The 23,519-nt window shown below is 46.7% G+C and overlaps 2 protein-coding genes across 4 annotated transcripts in view; one reads left to right on the top strand and one right to left on the bottom strand.

Annotated features, from left to right (window-relative positions):
* Positions 1-23,519, top strand: part of SNX1 (sorting nexin 1) — a 587,700-nt gene that overhangs the window by 402,596 nt on the left and 161,585 nt on the right. The window lies entirely within an intron of this gene.
* The window catches only part of DAPK2 (death associated protein kinase 2), a 187,423-nt gene that overhangs the window by 89,252 nt on the left and 74,652 nt on the right, over positions 1-23,519 (bottom strand). For 2 of the 3 annotated variants that reach the window (XM_052646187.1, XM_052646186.1), the window contains exons 3-4: positions 17,810-18,031; positions 10,324-10,462 (exon numbers count right to left, since the gene is read on the bottom strand). In XM_052646187.1, coding sequence (XP_052502147.1) covers positions 10,324-10,462; positions 17,810-18,031 — 361 coding nt within the window. Of the gene's footprint in view, positions 1-10,323; positions 10,463-17,809; positions 18,032-23,519 lie in introns of those variants that run through there. The other variant, XM_052646188.1, reaches the window with a different exon arrangement.

Below are 23,519 nucleotides of genomic sequence, written 5' to 3'. Positions count from 1 at the left end.
TTGCTTCTTGTCCTGCATACAGGCTTCTCAGGTGGCAGGTAAGGTGGTCTGGCATTTCCTTCTCTTTAAAAAATTTCCACAGTTTGTTGTGATCCACACAAAGGCTTTAGCACAGCCAATGAAGCACAAGTAGATATTTTTATGGAATTCCCTTGCTTTTTCTATGATCTAGCAGATGTTGGTAATTTGACCTCTGGTTCTCTGGTTTGTGCCATACGACAACTAGCATTTGCCATGAGTTGTCCCCACACATCACCTTATTAGATTCTCAAGGCCACCAAGCTATGGATGCCCAGTGCCTCCATCTAGCCAGTGAGGAACCTGGGTCTCAGTTCAGGCATTCTGAGCCCCAAGCTGTGCTTTGGGGGCCCCATCTGAGCTAGTTACCCACTGGAATCTACTGGAGACTGTGTTAAAAAGACAAAATCAATTGAATCAGCTCACTGGGAGTGAGGCTCCAGAATTGGTTTTCTAAAGCAAGTTCTGCAAGGAAGTCAAAATCAGAGTGCCCAGTGTTTGGGGAACCAACACTTGAGAAGGCCCTGTCTGAGCCAGAATTGGGTTTGAACTCCACTTTTGCCCCAGGTTAGCTGTGTGACCTTAGCAATAGACTCATCTCTCTGATCTTGGGCCCCTCATCTGCAAAACAGGAATATTGACATGGTAATGGGTTCTCAGGAGGCACAAGAAAGCCCTAAGAGCCCTTGAGCAACCTCCCTTTCCTACACAATGGCCATGACCATGGACCCTTCCTCATAGGGTCTGTCATGTGGATTAAAGGAGTAAACACAAGCAGAGCACTCAGAGGTGAGCCTGCGTGTTTACTACAGCCCTTAATAAATGTTGGCTGCCACTGTTACTGTTTCACCACTGCTGTTACCACAACAATCAGCCTGCATCTAGCACTGTCCTATTAACAAAATGCTTTCACCTCCAGGGCCTCAGAAAGCTTGGGGTGGGCTAAAGCTGGTGCCTACTGGCTTATGAGAGACTGCTGTTAAATTTGCAGGAATTTTATGAATCAGGTATTAAACTGAACCATGTAAAAATATTATAATATTAAAAATTAAATTATGGAAATATGTTATATTTAAAACACTTAAAACTTATTGCTTCTAATTTCTACTATGTTTTATTATCTTTTATGTTTTTGAAGTTATTTAATGCCTTTTATGTCTGAGTATAAATCATGGCATGTTACTACGTCATGATATGTTACTGCACCCCTCTCCCCAGCTCTAGTCAGTGTCAGCAATATTGGTACCTTGAAATTGGCCACAGTGGGTGTATTTACACCACAGAAATTGGCAGATACTACAAATCAGGACTTGAATTCTTGATTCTAGACTTAGGAAGTGCTAAAGATCACTAAATAACAGAGATTAAATTTATTGTGCTGCGTCTATAGCTATTATTTTATGCTCTCAGAGAAAACTGAGGAAATATTTTTCAATATTCAGAAATTATTATCCAATTCAGCAAAGAAGCCACTCACATCATTGAAGTTGTGAAGTTCCAACGCACAAGCAATATTCATTGCTTCATTTTCACTTTGCCTATTAACATAAACAAAAATACCAACCAACAATCCTGTTGAAAACTACACTCATCTGTCTACTGCATCCATAGGTTGGCTACAGATACAACTAATGAAAAGTGTTCTATGAGAATCAATTTATTTTGTGAAATTAATAAAATAAAATGTTATATATTTTATACTTGTAAATTATATTAGAAACCTTTATATCAGTAGAATTTATAGTAATCTAGTACATTAGATTACTATAAATCTAGTTTACTGGAGTCCAGCTATTACCAGAAAACCACTGCACAGAATCTGAATAGACTAAATTACTGTTTTGTGTTTCCCAGGTGAGGAAACTGAGGATCAGAGGGTTAAGTAACTGACTCAAGGCCACATGACTAATAAGTGGTGCTGCTAGGTTTTCACTCAGGTATTTTAGTGACAAGATACCTGCTGTCTGCACCACCCTTCACCACTTCCAGAATCAGATTCTTTCACTCCTAGGGAGATCAGCTCAGAGGAGGGCTGATGGTAGAGATGTGAATGGAACCTAAAAGGTACTATTTGAACACATGATACCTCAGTGCAGGTCAGGCCTGGGCAGGGGTCCAGAGTGGAGGGCTATGGGCAGCTGGCAGCAGCAGGGGTCTCTGAGCACCTAACAGTGGCAAAGGTAATAAGGACAAAAGAGGAGGACGGCACTGCATTTTTCTCTTAGTGTCCTCACCTGTAAAGCAGGGATCATAGTATTTACTCCAAGTTAGATCAGCTTCACACCCAGTGTCCTGCCCGCCCTGGGAATCTGCCCAGCCTACTGGCTGGAACACACCACCTTATTCATTCCCCTTTTAGGTGTCTCTAGGCCCCTCTCCTTTTATGAATCCCTTTGGAGGAAAGAGAGGAATAGGGAGAAATGTGGCCTTATACAGAGGCTAGTTAAAATTCACAGCCAGCACTTGTAACGAGTCTTGGAGTTTACAGGACCCTTTCAGAAATACTGACCTTTCCCTGGCCCCTCACTCCTCTCCGGGGTGAGGAAGTGATGGGCAATATTATCTCCACTTTCAAGGCCAGGAAAGGTCAGTCCATGACCTGCCCAATATCCCCTAGCAGAGCTGAGACTCAGATGCAGGCTCTACCCACAATCCCCTTCTCTTTCTGCTTCCCATGTGGCCTCTTGCTGTATCTTATAAGAAGCAGTTGGTTGGTTTAATGCTCCCCATTTACCACCAAATTTCAACTCTTTCAATAATGGCTCTCCATAGTTGAATTTTTGCCACATTTTGTTTCCTTCCTCAGTCATTTAGGAGCTCAGTGTCCTCACTTCACTTCTCCTCAGATCATTCTAGGATGGCCTCATAGTAGTTGATGAAGCAGCCAACATGCATCCCTAAGGGCCCAGGTTCCCTGGCTGATACCTGGGGCTTCCTGAGATGTAGGGCTCATGGGGGCACATGCTGAGGCCGGGGCACACACTAAGCTTTGGGTATGGACCAGGAGACAAGGTCCGCCCTCAGAACACACCCAATGGTTAGGGAGATCAGGAGAGACTTAGAAGCCTCAGTAGGGAAGGAAATCATTACAGGGCAAACGTGTGCTGCTTGAGTTGAACATAGGCCGAAAAAGGCAGGAGAGAAAATGGTGAAGGTTGCACAGTTCTCACGCACATACACACACACACACCGTTCATAAGAAGCTGGAGAAGATACACCAAAAGTTAATAGTGATTATTTTGGAGTAAGGAGTCTGTAGGTAACTTCTTTGTATGCTTCTGTATTTTCTATGACTTATTACTTTTTTTTTTTTGACCATGAAATCCAAGTTGTATTTTTACAATAAATGTATTGTAGAATACATTAGACGATACATTAAGAAGAAATATTTATGTGTTAATTAAGGTATATGACAAACCAAAACTTTATAATCTGGAACTAAAAGTTTCAATATTTGACATTTTATATAAATTTACACATTTCAGACTTATTACTTTTTATAAGAGCATAAACAACCATCAATTTCATTTAAAAGATGCTTACGGAGTACCTTTGGTTCATCTCTTTCCCACATTCTTATCATTACCTCCAACTGGCTCGCTCTCTCCTATTTATTCTCTCTCCTCTGTCAGACGAATTTTCTTTCTAAATCAGAAATAGAATAATGTTTCTCTACCAAATAAAGGTCTTCCACAAATTACTGTTACTTTTTTGTAAGTGTGATAACGGCATTATGGGTTGGTAGGAGACTAAATTTAATCTTGAGAGATGCTTATTGAAGTGTTTAGAGTAAAGGGTCAATATAGCTAGAATTTTCTTTCAAGTTATACCATAATTTTAAAAATTACATATATTTTAATACTTAATTTTAAATTTTTATTAAAGATATTTTAGACATACATAAAAACATATTTCTGCCTTACTGACTATGCCAAAGCCTTTGACTGTGTGGATCACAATAAACTGTGGAAAATTCTGAAAGAGATGGGAATACCAGACCACTTGACCTGCCTCTTGAGAAACCTGTATGCAGGTCAGGAAGCAACAGTTAGAAGTGGACATGGAGCAACAGACTGGTTCCAAATAGGAAAAGGAGTATGTCAAGGCTGTATATTGTCACCCTGCTTATTTAACTTATATGCAGAGTACATCATGAGAAACGCTGGGCTGGAAGAAACACAAGCTGGAATCAAGATTGCTGGGAGAAATATCAATAACCTCAGATATGCAGATGACACCACCCTTATGGCAGAAAGTGAAGAGGAGCTAAAAAGCCTCTTGATGAAAGTGAAAGAGGAGAGTGAAAAAGTTGGCTTAAAGCTCAACATTCAGAAAATTAAGATCATGCCATCTGGTCCCATCACTTCATGGGAAACAGATGGGGAAACAGTGGAAACAGTGTCAGACTTTATTTTTTTGGGCTCCGAAATCACTGCAGATGGTGATTGCAGCCATGAAATTAAAAGATGCTTACTCCTTAGAAGGAAAGTTATGACCAACCTAGATAGCATATTCAAAAGCAGAGACGTTACTTTGCCAACAAAGGTCCGTCTAGTCAAGGGTATACTTTTTCCAGTAGTCACGTATGGATGTGAGAGTTGGACTATGAAGAAAGCTGAGCGCCAAAGAATTGATGCTTTTGAACTGTGGTGTTGGAAAAGACTCTTGAGACTACCTTGGACTGCAAGGAGATACAACCAGTCCATTGCGGGGGACACAGATTCGATCCCTGGTGTGGCAAGATCCCACAGGCTGCAGAGCAACTAAGCCTACGCGCCACAGCTAATGAGCCCACAAGTTGCAACTACCGAAGTCCACATGCCTAGAGCCTGTGCTCCAAACAAGAGAAGCCACTGAAATGAGAAGCAGCTCATGCACCACTACGAGAGCAGACCCTGCTCGCTGCAGCTAGAAAACGCCTATGCACAGCAACAGAGGCCCAGCACAGTCAAAACAAATAAATAAAAATGGTTTAAAAAACTGCCAAGTCTCACCTCTGTTTTATGCTCCAAGGTTTTAGTATGGAAATCATCTTACTCTTGTAAGATCTACTTTCCAATGCATGCACATTTTACAGCAGTTAATAGAGCACAGATTGATTTTTTAAGTATAAGGAATAATCTATTAGAAAGAAAAATCAATGTAAACAGAAGAAAAATTAACTGTGCAAAGGATAAACTTATGGCACAGCATAGACCTTTGGATTAACTATGTGTAAAAGGCATGATGCAAGCAAGTATAAAATTTGCTGTTAGAATCTGGTGAAACAAAAGCTGGTGACACTCAGCTTTGCTTAGTGTCTCCTCACTGGCTAAGTTCAAGTAGTGTGTGTTAGTCACTCAGTCATGTCCCAGACTCTGCGACCCCATAGAGCCCACCATGCTCCTCTGTCCATGGAATCCTCCAGGCAAGAATACTGGAGTGGGTTGCTATTCTCTTCTCCAGATGTTCAAGTACCAGCCCTGTCATTTAATAACCGTGTGGTCTTGGACAAGTAATTTAACCTCTTTTAATCTCAAGTGCTTTATGTATAAAAAGTAAAAATACCTTGTACCTCAGTGGGTAGCCATGAGAATCAAATGAAAGGAGAGATGTGTAAGCATGCTGTATTCTAGAAAGTACTAAGCATTATTAGTGGAAATTCCCTGGTGGTCCAGTGGTTAGGACTTGCCGCTTTCACTATAGGGGCCCAGGTTCAATCTCTGGTCAGGGAACTAATATCCCACAAGCCAAACAACATGGCCAAAATAAATAAATAAAAATAAAAGCACATTGGTGAAATTCTAATAAATAAGTTCTATTAAGCTAGTATCACTAGCTTCCCAGGTGGCACTAGTGATAAAGAACCCTCCTTCCAATTTAAGAGACTTAAGAGACATGGGTTCAGTCCCTGAGTTTGGAGGAGCTCCTGGCACCCACTCCAGTATTCCTGCCTGGAGAATCCCATGGACAGAGGAGCCTGGTGGGCTATAGTCCATAGGGTCGCAAAGAGTCGGATGTGACCAAAGTAACTTTGCACACACACACGCATAGTATCATTGCTATGAAAGCTTGATGAACAGAACCAACACATCATGAACATACAAACATTTCAAAGGATGATCAGGGCATAGAGGAATTTAGATTGTTGGAGTATCCTGCTCAGGAATTCACTCCTCCTAACACTGTTTATGTAAATCAAAAAGTCCCTTCTGAGTTCTGGGTTCCTGGTTCACAAACAATTTCATTCAGTTCTCATGGTGTGTTCTTCTTGCTTAAAATACCCATCAGATCTGAGAACCACTTTCCATTTCTGAATTCTGAGGTTGGCTATGGGTACATATGGGGGAGACACACCCATACTCAGAGGGGAAACTCCCAAATCCAAAATACACAGAAAACCACATAGAAACGCCCTCTGCAAGGCCTTTATTGGTATGGGGTCACGTACCAGGGTGAGGTTCCTGGGTGGTGTTAAGCCACATCTTCTGGTATCCATCCTCCAGATGGTACCTTGGGTGCTACCCAGGACGAGGGGCAGTCAGCTCAGTGTCACGTCCAGGGCAATATCATCCACCTGCACCCCTCTACCTACTCAGGCCAGGAGGCCTGTCCATGGTGGATTTATAACACACGTCAAGGTGGTGTTCATTCTGCATAGGCAGAGAGCTTACCCCTTGGAAGTGAGTGTCTCTTGGTGAGAGTCATGGTTAGCTTTTATTTCAGATAGCCTCTCCACCAGTCTCACTGCGGCCATCTCCCCGTAGAGGGTAGGTTCTTGTAAGGCAGGTGCCATATCTTATTGATGTTTGCCGCCCTGCCCTAATGAAAAATAAACAGTCCCTCAATAAATGTCACATCATGGAATTGGAAACTGCCCACAACCTCTTCTGCCTTTTCCAGGTGCTATCCATGCGTGCACCTGTCTTACTCAGCACTCATTCCTCAATTCACTCATTCATCCAACACTGAGTAACTCACGTGTCAGGCACTGCACTAGAGACAAGAGCAGAAAGCCACGCATGGGGAGAAATGCTCCCAGCAGAAGCATTCTGTACAAGGGGAGAAAGAAGCGAGGAAGCAGGTTAGCTCTTCATTACGCTCTGGGAGGTGGCAAGGCATGGGAAAGGCTTCCCAGAGGAAATGGCATTTCTGTTGGGCCTGGAGGACAAGCAGGAAGTCCGCGGGCACAGGAAAGGAAGACTAGTAGCCTCCTGGATGTGAACAGCACGAACAGAGCGGGGGAGGGGGAACAGGACATTTATCTGTCATCTTGGTGCCTGGGGCTCATGCTTAGGAAAGGGGAAAGGGGAATGAGGTCAGAACTGGGGCTCAGGCAGTACAAGACAGGCCTGACTGTCATGCTGAGAATGGGTTCATTTGTCCTGTGGGTGACAAGGATCCATCACAGATTTCCAGGCAATAACATGCCATGATCTATTTTCACCTAGACTGTTTACTGTACATCAATCTTTCCATTCATCTGCTCTCTGCCACAAGGCTGGGAGTATATCTTCAGCAGGAATAGAGTCTCACCGTCCCCGGCACTAGCACAATGGCCGAGATGGGAGGAGAGGTCATTCCTATTCCAAAGGCCGGCCAGAGAGCTGACCCTCCTCCATCAGCTGCTCCTTTCAGCTGGAAGGTGAGCGTGAAGAACAGCTCATGAGCAGGGGCGTGGAGATAACATGGTGACTGAATTCATGGGGTGGCTAAGCTAGCCTGACTCACTTGGCAAGAAGTAACAGAATACAAGAGGAAGGGAAGGCCGAGAGCCCTCATGGAGAAGGAAAACCAGCAGGAGACATGTGTTCATATAGAATGAATTGTATATGCTGAGAAACAACATGGAATCACGAAGTCCCCTCTAAGCCACCAGCTGGAACTTCTGCACCAGCCCCTCTAGCAGGCAGGAAGTTCCAGCCAACACGTACTCACATTCTGGCTCCAGGAAGTGTCTAGCCAATCATGAGGTAATCCCACTGAGTTCCAGCTATTCATTACTTCTGAAGTTGCCCAGCTGGGCCCGGGCCAAGGGACCCATGGGTAGGGAGTCAGAAGGCTCAGAGTCCACATAATGCTAAGTATACGAGGCAGGGATATGGGGTTACCAGCATCCTCACCCTACGTGCACCCAGGAGAAACCCAGACTGTCTCCAGGTTGTGGAAAACATCCAGATTGAGCCCAGGAGCCAGACAAGATACCCCACCAGCAATCCCACCTAACAATAAGCTCAGCTCTCTGCTGGGCAACTTCGAACTGCACTAGCAGGCTTTGTTTTCCTACTCTAGCAGGGCCCAAAACAAGAGCTGTGTTTTCTCTTCCTCTGTTATGGGAAGGGAAGTAGCAATACCAGCTACTATTACAGAGCACCTATCTAGTATCCAGCACTTAATCCTGCTTCTGTCTCATTTCTACAACTCTGACAGCTAAATATTATCATTTGTGTTAAAGGATCCCATCTGGACCTCCTGGAGCCAGGAAAAACACAGAAAATAAGTCAACTATCCACAGTATTATCAGGAAGAAATCACAGGTGAATCCAGGTAGCCCATTTCCTGCTTGGTGTATTATCATCCTGGGGTCCAAAGGCCAGCCCAGGCCACACACTCCTTATGACCCTGACTTGTACTCTGACACCCAAGCGAGACTCTGCAAGATGTCTTCTGTTGGAGGAATTCAAAATACTGTGACAGTTAGACTAAGGAGTGGAGGCTCACAGCAGGTCACCCCACAGGGCAGAGTGAGAACTGGGCTGGAATCCACGTGTGGGATGTGAGCCCATGCCCTGGTGCAGCCGCTGAGACCCCAGGCACGCCAAACCCTCTCTGGGCCAGACCCGCAGCCAGCGCTTGTGTGTCATCCTGGACTCTGTCCTCCCCCTCATCTCCCACACCTAATTAGGTACCTAATCAATCTTCAGAGCAACCTTAAAAGATCTTGAATCCATCCCTCCTCAAATTAATTTGGCACTTGCCACATCTCACCCAGATTACTGTCCCCATTCTATCTGCGCTCCCATTCAGAGGGATCTTTCTGAAATACACATCTGCTCTCTTCACCTCCCTGCTTACCTGGTCCCATATCGCTAACAGTAAAGTTCAAATTCCTTGGCTTAGCTCTCATACCCTGAGTCTGCCTCCTGCTCTCCCCCAGGTTCTCCATTCAGCATATTCAACCTTTGTCTGAACTACCCTGAATGCTATTTCAGGACCATGTACCTGCTGACCTCTCTTCCTTATAAGGCCCTTCCCTCTGATAATGCCTGATAATCCTTCAAAATTCAACCTATCTAGTATACAGCACTCTATAGCACCTCTTCCAAGAAGTCCTCTTAGATACCAGAGTCTGACTTAGATGCTTTCTTATTTAGATGCCCAGCCTCCATGTACTTCCCCCTATCACAGCACTTAGAGTTATTGATCTCTCTTTTCTGATTCCTGCACAAGTTCCTGGAAAAGAGGAACTAAGCTCAGAGAAGTCCTGAGTTGATTTTGTACCTGTAGCAACACCCAGGCACTCAGCACAATGGTTGAAACACCACAGGAATTTCTACAAAGCAAAATGAGTGGGTCTCCTCCCCGGTAATTGGGTCCCCCTGATTACAGGTTGGAGGATCTTTATGCTTCACCTGTCTGTAAAGGCTCAACAGTCTATGAAACTGAGCTCAGCTACTACAGGAACCAGCCCTTTGACTCTGACCACACTCTTGCTTTGTGAAGTTCTATGTGGTCACAGTGAACTTTCTCGACCCTGAATGCCAGTGACCACAAATGATCAGTGGCCCCAGGAAATAGTTTCATGGCTACAGGAAGGGGTGAGGTGGGGGAACACAGCCAGTGGTCACTGGGCTCTAAGATTTCCAACCTCTGGTCAAGGGATGCTTGTCACTGTGCTGGGTCCAGGGCGCCAGGCAACCTCAGCAGTACTCATCTGAATGCGTCTAGCTCTGCTGGCTCGAGAGTGAATTCTTGGTTACTGAAAAGTTCAGTCTTGTGAAATGGATTTGGTTTCATATTTCCTGTCCTTGGCTCACTTATTTAAAAGTTACATCCCAAATGCTCCCTGCAAGAGATAAGGTACCTGTAGTCTGATTCAGAAGCTTCCTGCCATCAGCCCCTACATGAATAAAACCTGATCTGTGGAATGAAACTCAGGACAGGGACACTCCTGGGCCATCATTTCTTTTCCAGGAGCTCAGAGTCTTCAACTGTTGGATGAGGGAGGAAGGTCAAGTGAGTGCTGACCCCTCCTGGCAATGATATTTGGAGAGACTGGGTCCATTCTTCCTGAACTGACTCTTCTCCTTTCTCCCCATCACTGACCTTGAGATCAAAGTGAGCGATTTTCTTGGCATGAAGGTAGTTCACCCCTTCCAGGATCTGCTTAATGAAGCTGGTGGCCTCCTCCTCACTCAGGGATTCCTTCTGGGCCAAGAAGTCGAACAGCTCTCCTCCGGACACTCTGCAAGACACCGGTAGGGAGGGCCCAGGCCCAGTCAGCCCCATGTGCCAGAAGCCCATGCCCATGCTCCTGGCCCTGCCCTCGGGCACCCTGCGGGGCAGAATCCCCTCACCCACCTCTCGGGCTCAGTCCAGCCAGCACAGGGACTGACTTTGCTACTACTTCTATTTGCTGTGTTCCTCCCTTCGGATCACAAGAGACGGAACCCTCAGGTGACAGCAAAAGGGCCTCTGCTAACACTCTAGGCTCAGGTTCCTGGTTACCGTGGGTGCTCCCCTCCCGCCATACAACGGAGGTGACCGAGGACAGAAACAAGTGCTATGTCGGATGACAAAGAGGAACATATGCTGGGCCAGAAAATGGAGGCTTAATTTCCAGTCCAGCCTTGCTACTGGCTTTGGACAACTGCCCCACCTCCTCGAGGCAGGCCTCAGTTTCCTCACCTGCAAAATGGGCAGACTGATGATGATTGTTCCCAAAGCCCCTTTCTGTGACTTTATAGAAGGCATGACCTCTTCAAAGGCCTGTCCCTACCTTAACCATCAAGATCCATCCTTTACATTCATCTTAAAAACTCTAAAATACTGCTTTTGGGCTCACACTCCACTTTCCAGTACGTTATAGTTGATGTGACAGGAAGAGAGACCAACAGAGCAAAAAGAATCTCCCCTGTAAAGCCTAGTTTACACTTTTACCTGAATTCGGGATTTAGGGTGGCCAGACAAAATGGGAGGTTTTTATTTGCTAAATCTGGCAGTCTTACTGGGCTTGTTTGGCCCCTGACACATGCTGAGGTATCCAGCTGGCATGCACATCTCAGGAGCTGGGACATGGTCAATGTTCACCCCAGGAAAAGATCTCAGGAAGGGATCAGGGCCAGGCAATCCGGGAACTCAGGATCACCTGGAAAACTTGTTTAACATGCACATTTTCAGGTCCCACCACAGACCCTACCAAATTAGATTCTCCAGCAGCAAGGCCTCAGAACCTGTATTTTAGCAGAATAATGGTAATATAATAATAGCAACATAATAATGGTAACTGATAGTTAATGAATACTTGGAGCCTTATGTATACTTCTTGCACATTATCTCATTTAATCATCACAACACCCTATGAGCTAAGGGACTATTATTTTGCTATCTCACAGTTGAAGAGACAGGCTCAGAGAGGTTAAGTCACGTGTCCAAGGTCAAACAGTCAGTAAGTGGTAGAGTCAAGATTCAAACCCAAGCAGAATGACTCTCAACCATTATACCGTAAGAGACCTCTAATGATTTTCGAATGGCTTCTGTCCATTTTGGGAATCATTCACGCCCTGTCACCTAGTCCATCCAATTAAAGAGCCTCAAAATCTTTGTTCCTTTCTTTAAAAATATCCATATATGGTCCCACTCATCAATCTTAGCATCATGAAAAGCAGAACAACTGGACATGCCATGGTGTAATAGGGAATACACAGCTACACCTACAAAGTATTACAACTTGAAAACTGAAGCTAAACCTTAGCTTAAGCATCTTGTTATAAAATCACTGCTGATGAGAAAAGGAAAACTCAAAGCCACCCCAAGCCCTGGGCTATCCTCTGACATCCCTGTCCAGCTTGCATCAGTGCCCTCTCACCCTGGGCTGTCAGTGTCTGGCTGGTTCTCTCTCCAGCTACATTACCTTTTGCTCTCACAGCACTGTGTGCAAGAAAGACATTCAAGAGAAGGTGGATGAATACAAGAACAAAGGAAAGAAACAACACATTTAAAATAGCAACTCAGCAAGACCTCTGTGCTCCCAATGCAGGGGGCATGGATTCCAATCCCACAAGCTTCAAGGTGCAGCCAAAAAATAAAATAAGATAAAACTTAAAAATAAAAGAAAACATTAATATGGCACAGAATATCCTATATAATAGAGAAGTGAAACCTTGGCATTTGCAAGAGACCTGTCGGAGTCCTTTGCAAATTTTCCAATCCACAGTGTCCCTTGGGAACACACAGGACCCAGCCCAACCTTTGTTCTGTCATACTTGCAGCCTTGCTGGGTCGTGGGAGGCTGTGACCTCGGGCATATACTGCCCTTCTTACCTTAAACTGAATGCTGCATAAAGGTAAAAGAATATCGTGATAATGGAGATGTGTCCTTCACCCAAAGTTACTGATGTAAAGGCCCTGGCTGGGTGAGGACTTGGGGTGGGGGGTCAGTAATTAGCTGCTCTACCTGAAAGTGTGATCTGGGCAAGAGACCCAGACAGACATGGTCTCCTTTGGATGAAGAGAGGAACAGCTATGATGGCCCTTAGAATTGCCCCTCAGTTCAGTTCAGTTCAGTCGCTCAGTCATGTCTGACTCTTTGCGACCCCATGAATTGCAGCATGCCAGGCCTCCCTGTCCATCACCAACTCCCGGAGTTCACTCAGACTCTCGTCCATTGAGTCAGTGATGCCTTCCAGCCATCTCATCCTCCGTCGTCCCCTTCTCCTCCTGCCCCCAATCCCTCCCAGCATCAGAGTCTTTTCCAATGAGTCAACTCTTCGCATGAGGGGGCCAAAGTATTGGAGTTCCAGCTTTAGCATCATTCCATCCAAAGAACACCTAGGACTGATCTTCTTTAAGATGGACTGGTTGGATCTCCTTGGAGTCCAAGGGACTCTCAAGAGTCTTCTCTACCACAGTTCAAAAGCATCAATTCTTCAGCGCTCAGCTTTCTTCACAGTTCAACTCTCACATCCATACATGACTACTGGAAAAAGCATACCCTTGACTAGATGGACCTTTGTTGGAAAAGTAATGTCTCTGCTTTTGAATATACTATCTAGGTTGGTCATAACTTTCCTTCTAAGGAGTAAGCGTCTTTTAATTTCATGGCTGCAGTCACCATCTGCAGTGATTTTGGAGCCCCAAACAATAAAGTCTGATACTGTTTCCACTGTTTCCCCATCTATTTGCCATGAAGTGATGGGACCAGATGCCATGATCTTCATTTTCTGAATGTTGAACTTTAAGCCAACTTTTTCACTCTCCTCTTTCACTTTCATCAAGAGGCGTTTTAGTTCCTCTTCACTTTCTGCCTTAACGGTGGTGTCATCTGCCTATCTGAGTTTATTGCTAGAATTGCCCCTAGAGACTTGGAAAGTGGGAGGCTGATGAGCCTGCTGGGGTGATGGTCCCCGCCCTGACACCCAGGCTGGGAACACTTGGATCAATTCTCAAGCGTGTCTTCTCACGGGTATCAAGAAGCCTGGGTTTTGTTTCAACCCAGCTGTTACCCTCGCAATGTAGTTTGTCCCCAGAGCTTCTCAGCTCCAAGGCCTCTGCCCCAATCCACCCAAGCTTCTCTCCTCTCACATCCCTAAACAATTTAACTTAGAGAGGAAAAGAAAAACCTAACAGCCTGGCCTCTGCTCTGCTCCCAGTCCCCAGGACTCAATGCACCCACTGAGGTATCACTTTCCACCAGCCTGGAGTCAAGGGGGCCCCAGAGGGGTCAGGAGCCTGGGACGGGAGGGCTGCCCAAACCTCCCAGAGCAGATCTACATTTTTCAAAGCCAGCTCCACAAGTGACATGAGTTAATTTCTTGAGAGTTTGAAAATATCCTTCACACCCTACAGAAGTCAACTCATGCGCTGTACTGTGCTAAGTCACTCAGCTGTGTCCAACTCTTTGTGACCCCCATGGACTGTAGCCCGCCAGGCTCCTCTGTCCGTGGGATTCTTCAGGCAAGAATACTGGAGTGGGTTGCCATGCCCTCCTTCGGGGAAGCCAATTTATATGGATAGGTAAATCCTTCCCACCCCTGCCTTCATCAGTCCTATGAGAGGTGGCTGCAGCACTGGCAAATCATGGACGGGGTAATAACAGTTGAAGGGGACTTAGATCAGGGCTTGGATGCCCTCCGAGCACTGGCCACTTCAGCAGGAAGCAGGAGGAAGCCCTGCACCAGAAAACAGTGCTGAGAGTTAACTCCATCCACGAAATCTGCAAACATCAACTGAGCAGATGGGCTCTGACACCTGTGTTTAAGTATCAGGCAAACCCATGAACCTAGTAGGGCATAGTGAGGACCAGAAGGCTGAAGGCTCCTGAGTAGCTCAACAGTGGTCACCAAGGTCACACAGAAGCCCACGGAAAGGAACTTCCCTGGTGGTCCAGTGTTAAGAATCTGCCTTGCAATGCAGTGGACACGGGTTCGATCCCTGGTCAGGGAACTAAGATTCCACACGTGGTAGAGCAACTAAAGCCTGTGAGCCACATCTAGAGAGTCCGTGCTCTGCAATGAGAGACCCTGCATGCCACAATGAAGATCCCAAGTGCTGCAACGAAGACCCAATGCAGCCAAATAAATAACTATATTTTTAAAGCCCATGAAAAGCCCTTTTCTCCTGGAAGGTCCTTCTCTCAGACCCTGCTCACACAAGGCTGTCTTAGCAGTCCCTAGCACCACGGATTGGCACCCTGAGATAGTGAGACAGCTTGAGAGTAAAGGAGGAGATAGAGAAACTATGAACAGACAGAGCTTCACAAACAGAGCAGCTCAAGCAGATCACAGGAGGACCAGTGTGACGACTGACGTTCTAGGTGGTGATGGCTCACAACAAGAGGGCACGTAACTGCTTGCTAACCATGGCTGGAGAAATGACCATGACCTGCTTGGAGAAACAGGGACAGCTCAAGAACATCCTAGACCCCAACTCTTAGGGTTCTACAAACAGACAGTAACAGAAAACTTCTCCAGCAATGACAGAAATGCCAATTAAAATGACCAAAAAACCACAAAAAAACCAGCAAATATCATTTAGTAACTATAAAGGGCTTGGGAACTCCCTGGGGTTAGGGCTCCACACTTTCACTGTAGGGGCCATGGGTTGGATCCCTGGTCTGGGAACTAAGATGGCTCCCCCATCCCCCAAAATATATGTACACACAATATAAGTATGTACATAAAACAAATACATATACATATTCAATATATATAGAGAGAAAGACAGTAAATAATGAACCCTGCTTTAAAACAAATGCCCCAGGGTTGGCAAGGCTGCAGGGAGATGGGATATTCCCATGTTGCAGGTGGTACTGGTCAACCAAGACTGTCCTTGGTGAGGACACCAAGAGCCTAAAAATGTCAGCTTGGTCACTCCATTCCTGAGAACGTATCTAAAAAAAACTAATTCAAAAGAAAATGGGAAAATAGGGGAAGAAAGTTGCTTTATGGCAATAAAATCTATAACGGTTAGAAACTGAAAAATCAAGTGTCCTACAACAAGGAGATACATGTATATAATTCAAGGAAACATGATACAGTCAGTGAAAAGGAAAAAAAGTGTTCATGGCATTATGTGAACTTAATGGTGGAGGGGAAGTAGAGCAGGAAAACGTACAAGTGCAGAGATTGTCTACAAACAGATAAAGACTGAGAGGAGCCACAGGGCCACATAAATGGCGGGGTTTGGGTGGCTGGCTTCTGAATATAACTTCTTTTTTAGTTGCTATAAGGTTTTTTGGGCAATAGACTTAAAGAAACGGCCTGGCTTTCCCAGCAAAGGTGGGCTTGTCACTCTCTGCTGGGAACCAGCGTGCCATCTGCTGACCCTTAGCCTTGGGACACGTCACACCTCGGGCCATCCTGGAGGAACGCCCTCAGGCTTGTCTGAGCCAAGCAGGTGTGTACAATGACTAGTCCAACTGGCTGAGAGGTCCCTGGGAGGAACATGGAGGACTGTGGAAGTTAGAGGAGGGAAAAGCATGGGTGATTCTGTGCACTGGAATGTTGAGCTGGATAATTTAAGAATCCAATGCAAGAGTATGCAAATGTCCATCTGCTACATAAATCTATAGCCTGGCAACACTAGAGCATGTTCTCAAATTAGAATGGTCTCCAAAGTCAGGTGGCCCACCCAACCTGCAGGTGGGTTAAGGATGGCTGCCAGCTTGACAGATGAGAGCTGAAGCTCAGAGGTGTGCGGTAACTTGCCTCAGGTCACAAAGTCAGGGGCTGCTGAGACAAATGACCCTACTCCTCTGCTCACTGGGAGATGCCTCACACCTATGAGGCTCAGAACACTCCCAACACGGGGTCTTGCTGCTTGGCTGGACACAGCCATTGCCACTTGTGCCACAGTCCAGCTTAGACTCTATGGGCCGCCAGAGCCCCACATCCCCAGTCCGTGGAATTGTCTCCAGGAGGGACATCAGGTGCCCGACCAAACCCTGGAGTCGTGGTATTACCCATCCAAATTTCACCAGACTTGGAATGAAAGCTTCCCCAGCAGGCCCAGCCCGAGGCCATCCCACCTCACACACACAAGCAGTGTGGCCCAGCCCTGGTCCCACTACTTCGGCTGTAGGATCTAATAAGCGACCTGCACTTCAGTGTTCTTGTCTGTAACATGGAGATAATAAGTCTCCGTGTGATAGGATTGTTATGAGGATTAAATGAGATAATAGACATTCTTGGCAAAGTGAATACAAAGTCCTCTCAGGGTAAGTAGAACACTTCCCTCAATACAGCTTCTTAGGAAGTTGAACAAGATGACTTGCATAAAGGACCTGGGCTTACAGCCGCTGCTGCTGCTAAGTCACTTCAGTGGTGTCTGACTCTGTGTGACCCCATAGACGGCAGCCCACCAGGCTCCCCTGTCCCTGGGATTCTCCAGGCAAAAACACTGGAGTGGGTTGCCATTTCCTTCTCCAACGCGTGAAAGTGAAAAGTCAAGTCGCTCAGTCGTGTCCGACTCTTAGCGACCCCATAGACTGCAGCCTACTAGGCTCCTCCATCCGTGGGAGCTCTCTAAATAATTGTTACTACAATAACCAGTATTCTTGCCTGGAGAATCCCACAGACAGAGGAGCCTGGCGGGCTATATGCAGTTCATGGGGTTGCACAGAGTGGGACACAACTGAGCGACTAAGTCCGTATGCACAATAATAATAAAGGCATCAGACACAGTACAATGGCAGGGGCTTTCCTGGGGAGGGGCTGGGGAAGGGCTTCACAGAGCTGGGAGGGTGCTTGTTCTTCTCTGAAAAACAGACTCTCTTTAATGGCCCTCCTGCTCCCCTCGTCCACCCTCTAACATGCTCACCAGCCAGGAAAGGACCCCAGCACTCGCCACTTCTTCCCTTTGATCTCCAGGGTCCAACGAAAGCCATACCTAGACCCTGGCCCTCAGTCTCTGCTGCCTGGGTTCCGGAGGAGCAGGTAACTGAGGGTAACCGTCCCCTACTGACTTCATCTCCTCCGGGTGGAGCTTCTGGCCGGCTGGTTGCTGCTCCCTCTGGGGCCTGTGGCTGGATCGCACCCCCTCCGTCCCCTCAGCCCCAAGCCTGCTGCCCACCAGGTCCCAGGCTCCCACTCACAGCTCGAGGATGAGCACCACGTCGGTGCGGTTCTCGAAGACATCGTGCAGCGTGATGACGTTGGGGTGCAGCACCTTCCGCAGGATGCTCACCTCCCGCTCAATCTCCATCCGACACACGCCCCGCCGGCTGGCCGGGCTCTGCCGCTTCTTGATGAACTTGGCTGCGTACTCCAGCCCCGTGCTCTTCTCCCGGCACTTCTTCACAATGGCGAACTGGCCGCTGCAGGGACACAGACACACACAATGAGGTCATCACTGCGATCATGGGAGAAGTGACCTGGCCGCCACCCCCAGCTACAGCAACTCCTTCTTCCAGGGCAGGACAAGTCATGTCATCAGCCAGGATGACTGGCCATCATCCAGAGACAGAGACAGAGAAAGTTCTGGGCTCCCTTTCTGTTCCTATGAATCCTTTACCTTGTACTAGGAAGGAATGGTAGTATTGTCGTTCCCAGTGTACAGATGGGAACATGAGGCCTTGAAAGGCTACTGGTTTGATCCAGATGACACAACTTCAGCTAGAACCTCTGTCTTGTATTCACAAGATGAAATCACAAGGTCCAGAGGTTTATACTACTTAATGGAAAGATTTTAAAGGAAAAGCAGGACTTCCCTGATGGTCCAGTGGTTAAGACTCTGAACTTCCACTACAGGGGGTACAGATTTGATCCCTGGTCAAGGAACTAAGATCCTACAAGCCACAAGGTATGGAATGAATGAATAGTAAAAACGGTCAGCACAGTCAAACTGCTAATAGTAGCAATCATCTATTTGGGCCTCCCTTGTCTGGAAGCAAGTACACACTCATCTGTTTAGAATTGTAAGGAGACAGCACCTCTCTAGTCTCACGTTTGCACCTTGGTTTCCAACCCTTCCCAACAAATAAAACCTCAATTTCCTCACTCGAGCCAGGTAGTGGCTCGGACAATAAGAGGACAGAGCAAACACCAGGCTAAAGCACTCAAAGACAAGGCCAGAGGCTATGCCAGCGGGGCTGGGGGCATCCCGATGGAAGTGGGGATGGGGTGGAGGCACCCTAACTTTGTTAGTAACCACGGTGGGTGTTTGTCATGGTTAGAAGACAGATGGTCCATGGAATTTTCCAGGCCAGAATACTGGAGTAGGCAGCCATTCTCTTCTCCAGGGGATCTTATCAACCCAGGGATCAAATCCAGGTTTCCTGCATTGCAGGCAGATTCTTTACCAGCTGAGCCACCAGGCAAGCCCAAGAATACTGGAGTGGGTAGCCTATCCCTTCTCCAGTGGATCTTCCCAACCTGGGAATCGAACCAGGGTCTCCTGCATTGCAGGTGGATTCTTTACCAGCTGAATTACCAGGGAAGCCCAGATAGCACCAGAGAATTGTAAAACATTAGGAAACTGAGGCACAGGAGACATCAAGTGACTCACCCAAGGTCATCACAGAGTTAATGGCAAAGCCAGGCCAAAGAGCCGAGGACCCTGCCCACTGTTCACAAAGCTGCTAAGACAGGTGAAGGAGTCAAGACTATGCTTAGTGCTCTTCAGGGCTGAGCCTGAATCCTTCACTTCAGGGACCTAGACAGCATCCATGAAATGGTGCAAACTTGGAAAACTCAGCAGTGGCCACACGACTGGAGAAGGTCAGTTTTCATTCTGACCTCAAAGAAAGGAAACACCAAAGAATGTTCAAACTACTGTACAATTGTGCTCATTTCACATGCTAGCAAGGTAATGCTCAAAATCCTTCAAGCTAGGCTTTAGCAGTATGTAATCCAAGAATTTCCAAATGCACAAGCTGGATTTAGAAAAGGCAGAGGAACCAGAAATTAAATTGTCAGTATCTGTTGGATCATAGAAAAAGCAAGAGAACTCCAGAAAAACATCTACTTCTGCTTCACTGACTATGCCTAAGCCTTTGACTATGTGGATCACAACAAAATGAAAAATTCTTAAAGAGATGGGAATACTAGACCACCTTACCTGCCTCCTCAGAAACCTGTATGCAGAAAACTGCCAAAGTGGCAGGTAGCCCCAGGCCAGCCTCTCTGAGTGCTCTAAAGGCAGCCTCCTCCACACACACACCCAGGGAAGGGCAGCGGCCTTCACCATCACTGGGGGTGAGGTTAAGGCAATCATTGGGGACCACTCTCAGTCTTTGGAGACTACTCAATGGCCACTCTCCTGGGGATCCTCCCATTTCCCTTCCACCAATGTCCCAGGTTTGCCTGACACCCACAATACCTACTGCTTGAGACAAAAATCATAAAAAATTTAAGGTTCAGCTTAATGGCTTAACAAGGGGCTCCCAGACTCCACACTTTGGATGTACTCTTCTTAGTAGTGCTGGGGTAAAAGTTACACACAAGGAAGTGCTCTGGATACAGTAAGTCCCCTACATAAGAAAGAGTTCCATTTCAAAAGCGTGTTTGTAAACGCATTTTGTCTGTAAGTCTAACAAAGTTAGCCTAGGTACCTGACTAACACAATCAGCTATACAGTACTGTTCTGTAATAGGTTTATAATACTTTTCACACAAGTAATACATTAAAAAACATAGCAAAGGAAACATTTTTAGTCTTACAGTACAGTACCTAGAAAAGTACAGTAGTGCAGTACAACAGCTGGTATTCAGGGCCTGGCATCACGTGAACAGGCAAGAAGAGTTACTGACTAGAGGCGAGAGAGGAGGTGGGAGAGGGTAGAGCTGAAGGGTCAGCAGCAGCAGGAGATGGAGCGCAAGCTGCAATTTCACTCACACCTGACACTGATGCGACGTACGTTTGTATCTTCGAAAGTTTGCAACTTGAAGGTTCATATATAGGGGACTTACTATGTTTGCCTCAGCCTCAGAAACTAGTAGTACATCTGAATCACTCCATTACTAGAATAATCCTCAGTGAGACAGCTTCAGAATAAACTCAAGTGATCAAAAAAACAGACCCTCAAGTAGAGCAAGTAAGGAATAAGAGATGCCAACACTTAAACAGCTTTCTATGGCAACCATCGTAGAGATGTCACCAAACACCTGTTCACACATCCCTCCATCCCCTCTTCCGCCTTTACCCAGTGCTACCTGAGTATGTACTCTGTGCCAGGCTCTGCCTGCACAGCAAGGGGCAGGGACCAAAGACGCAGACATCAGGTACAGATGGAGCTCTGGTGAGGGAGAGGGCTCCAGTGGCTGGGCTGGGAAGGCTTTGTGGAGCCAGGTATTAGCACACTGTCTGCTAACTCTAAAATTTCAGCTATTTATGCCCCAAATACTGGTTTTGGGATGTCTACACACAAGGGGCTGATGCAAGTGGGGTTCAATCAGGCCTCCCAAAATCAGAGGGAACACATTCAGCAAGATCTCTGGTCCCTGGGAGCAGCTCTGGGCCATGGGACATCAGGTCCCTTAGCAGGTGCCTGCAAACACTGGACAAAGCCTCGAGTCCCAGGCAGCTATGCATCTCTGAGTCAGGACAGCCACGCTCCTCTCCTCCCTGACACCTCAAGGAGTCCGGCATAAGCAGCCCTGAGGTACGGGAAAGCCAAAGTGTAAGGATTTAAAACTATTTGTTTAAGCTTATGGAGCAGAGAGGTGGAGGCAGAGGATTTTTATAAAGCAGAGCTAAATATTTCAGATCACCTTGACAAAAAAGCTTTCCCTTCTCCTTAGAGGGAAACAGAGGCATTTTTCTGTATCACATGCCTGAAAAATTCCTCTAACTCTCAAAAAGCAAATGAGTGTTTGCTTTTGAGTGTTCTCTCTGTGAGAGCAGCTGAGGCAACGAGAGGTGACTGGGGTCAGGCCTAACATGAGCAGGCATCCTCCTCCCGCCAAAAGGAGGTATTTTGAGAGTGGATGACTAACACAGAGCTAAATGCCAGCCAATGCCACTCATCTTCCCTCTCTTTGCGAGACAAGGGTCCTCCACTCAACTTGCCCTGCTGCTGCTGCTGCTAAGTCGCTTCAGTCGTGTCCGACTCTGTGCGACCCCATACACAGCAGCCCACCAGGCTCCCCCGTCACTGGGATTTTCCAGGCAAGAACACTGGAGTGGGTTGCCATTTCCTTCTCCAATGCATGAAAGGGAAAAGGGAGAGTGAAGCTGCTCAGTCGTGCCGACTAGCGACCCCAAGGACTGCAGCCTACCAGGCTCCTCCATCCATGGGAGTTTCCAGGCAAGAGTACTGGAGTGGGGTGCCATTGCCTTGGGGAGCCTCAAAGGGAGCCAAGGCCACTTGCTGGTTTCCTCTCTCCTTGAACAAGTACTGGAATGTGTGGAGTATATGCTCCACTAGGCCAGCCCTGGGCACAAGGAGCAGGCTTCCAGGTCAGACAGGCTTGGTCTCAGGAGACTTACACTGTCACCTGGGGCCAGTGGTCACCCTCTCTGTGCATCAGTTTCCTCATCTGTAAAATGGGAACTGTGATTGCTTGCCAAGAAACTGTGAGGAGTGGGAATATGTCAGGGGGTACTTCCCTGATGGTCCAATGGCTAAGACTCAACGCTCCCAATGCAGGAGGCCCAGGTTCGATCCTTGGTCAGGGAACTAGATCCCACAGGCCACAACTAAAAGATCCCACACGCTGCCACTAAGACCCAGCACGGTCAAGTAAATAAATAAATACTTTTTTAATTAAAAAAAAAAAATCACGTTGGCCTGCAGGCAAATCTAATAAACAGTGACTAGTATTACTGTTGGAGAAGGCAACGGCAACCTACTCCAGTACTCTTGCCTGGAAAATCCCATGGACGGAGGAGCCTGGTGGGCTGCAGTCCATGGGGTCGGGAAGAGTTGAACACGACTGAGTGACTTCACTTTCACTTTTCACTTTCATGCACTGGAGAAGGCAATGGCAACCCACTCCAGTGTTCTTGCCTAGAAAATCCCAGGGACAGGGGAGCCTGGTGGGCTGCCGTCTATGGGGTCTCACAGAGTCAAATACGACTGAAGTGACTTAGCAGCAACAGCAGCTGTATTACTATTATTAGTTTGTTGCTCATGTGAAGGCAGAAGTAAGTCACTGATTTACATGGACTGCAATGTGTGACCAGGGCATCAGTGCAATTTTAACACACATCCCCACCCCACCCTACTCTCTGATGATTCCAGTGCACTCTCAATTTTGGGTTTATCTTCATTTTAAGCAATTCACCAACTCTATTCATCCTTAGAGCAGTGGTTCTCAACCCTGGTGGCACACCAGAATCACTGGGGAAATCTTAAAGTTACTGCTGCCTGGATCCACCTCCAAAGCTTCTGATTTACTCAGACTGGGAATCAAGATATTTTTTTAAAACTTTCTGGGACTTTCCTGGTGGTGCAGTGGATAAGAATCCACCTTCCAATCCAGGGGACACAGGTTTGATTCCTAGTCCAGGAAGATTCCACATGCAGCAGAACAACGAAGCCCGTGCGGCACAATTACTTAGCTTGTACTCTAGAGCCTTCAAGTTGTAACCACTGAAACCCACACACCTAGAGTCTGTGCTCCGCAGCAAGAGACACCACCTCAATAAAAAGCCAAAGCACTGCAATGAAGGGCAGCCCTCTACTCGCCACAACTAGGGAAAGCCTGCACAAGCAACAAAGACCCAGTGCAGCCAAACATGAATGAATCAGCTTTCTCGGTGACCCGATGTGTAGCCAGGGCTGAGAACCCCCGAGTTACAACAGTCCTCTGGTTATCTCCATTTTCCCAGATGAAAAAAAGTACACCACTGTAACTCATGTTA

The sequence above is a fragment of the Budorcas taxicolor genome, chromosome 10, assembly GCF_023091745.1.
Source record: "Budorcas taxicolor isolate Tak-1 chromosome 10, Takin1.1, whole genome shotgun sequence".
In the NCBI taxonomy this organism is placed as follows: Eukaryota; Metazoa; Chordata; class Mammalia; order Artiodactyla; family Bovidae; genus Budorcas; species Budorcas taxicolor.
The sequence above is the reverse complement of the archived record's forward strand: the minus strand, read 5'-3'. Positions and strand labels throughout refer to the sequence as shown.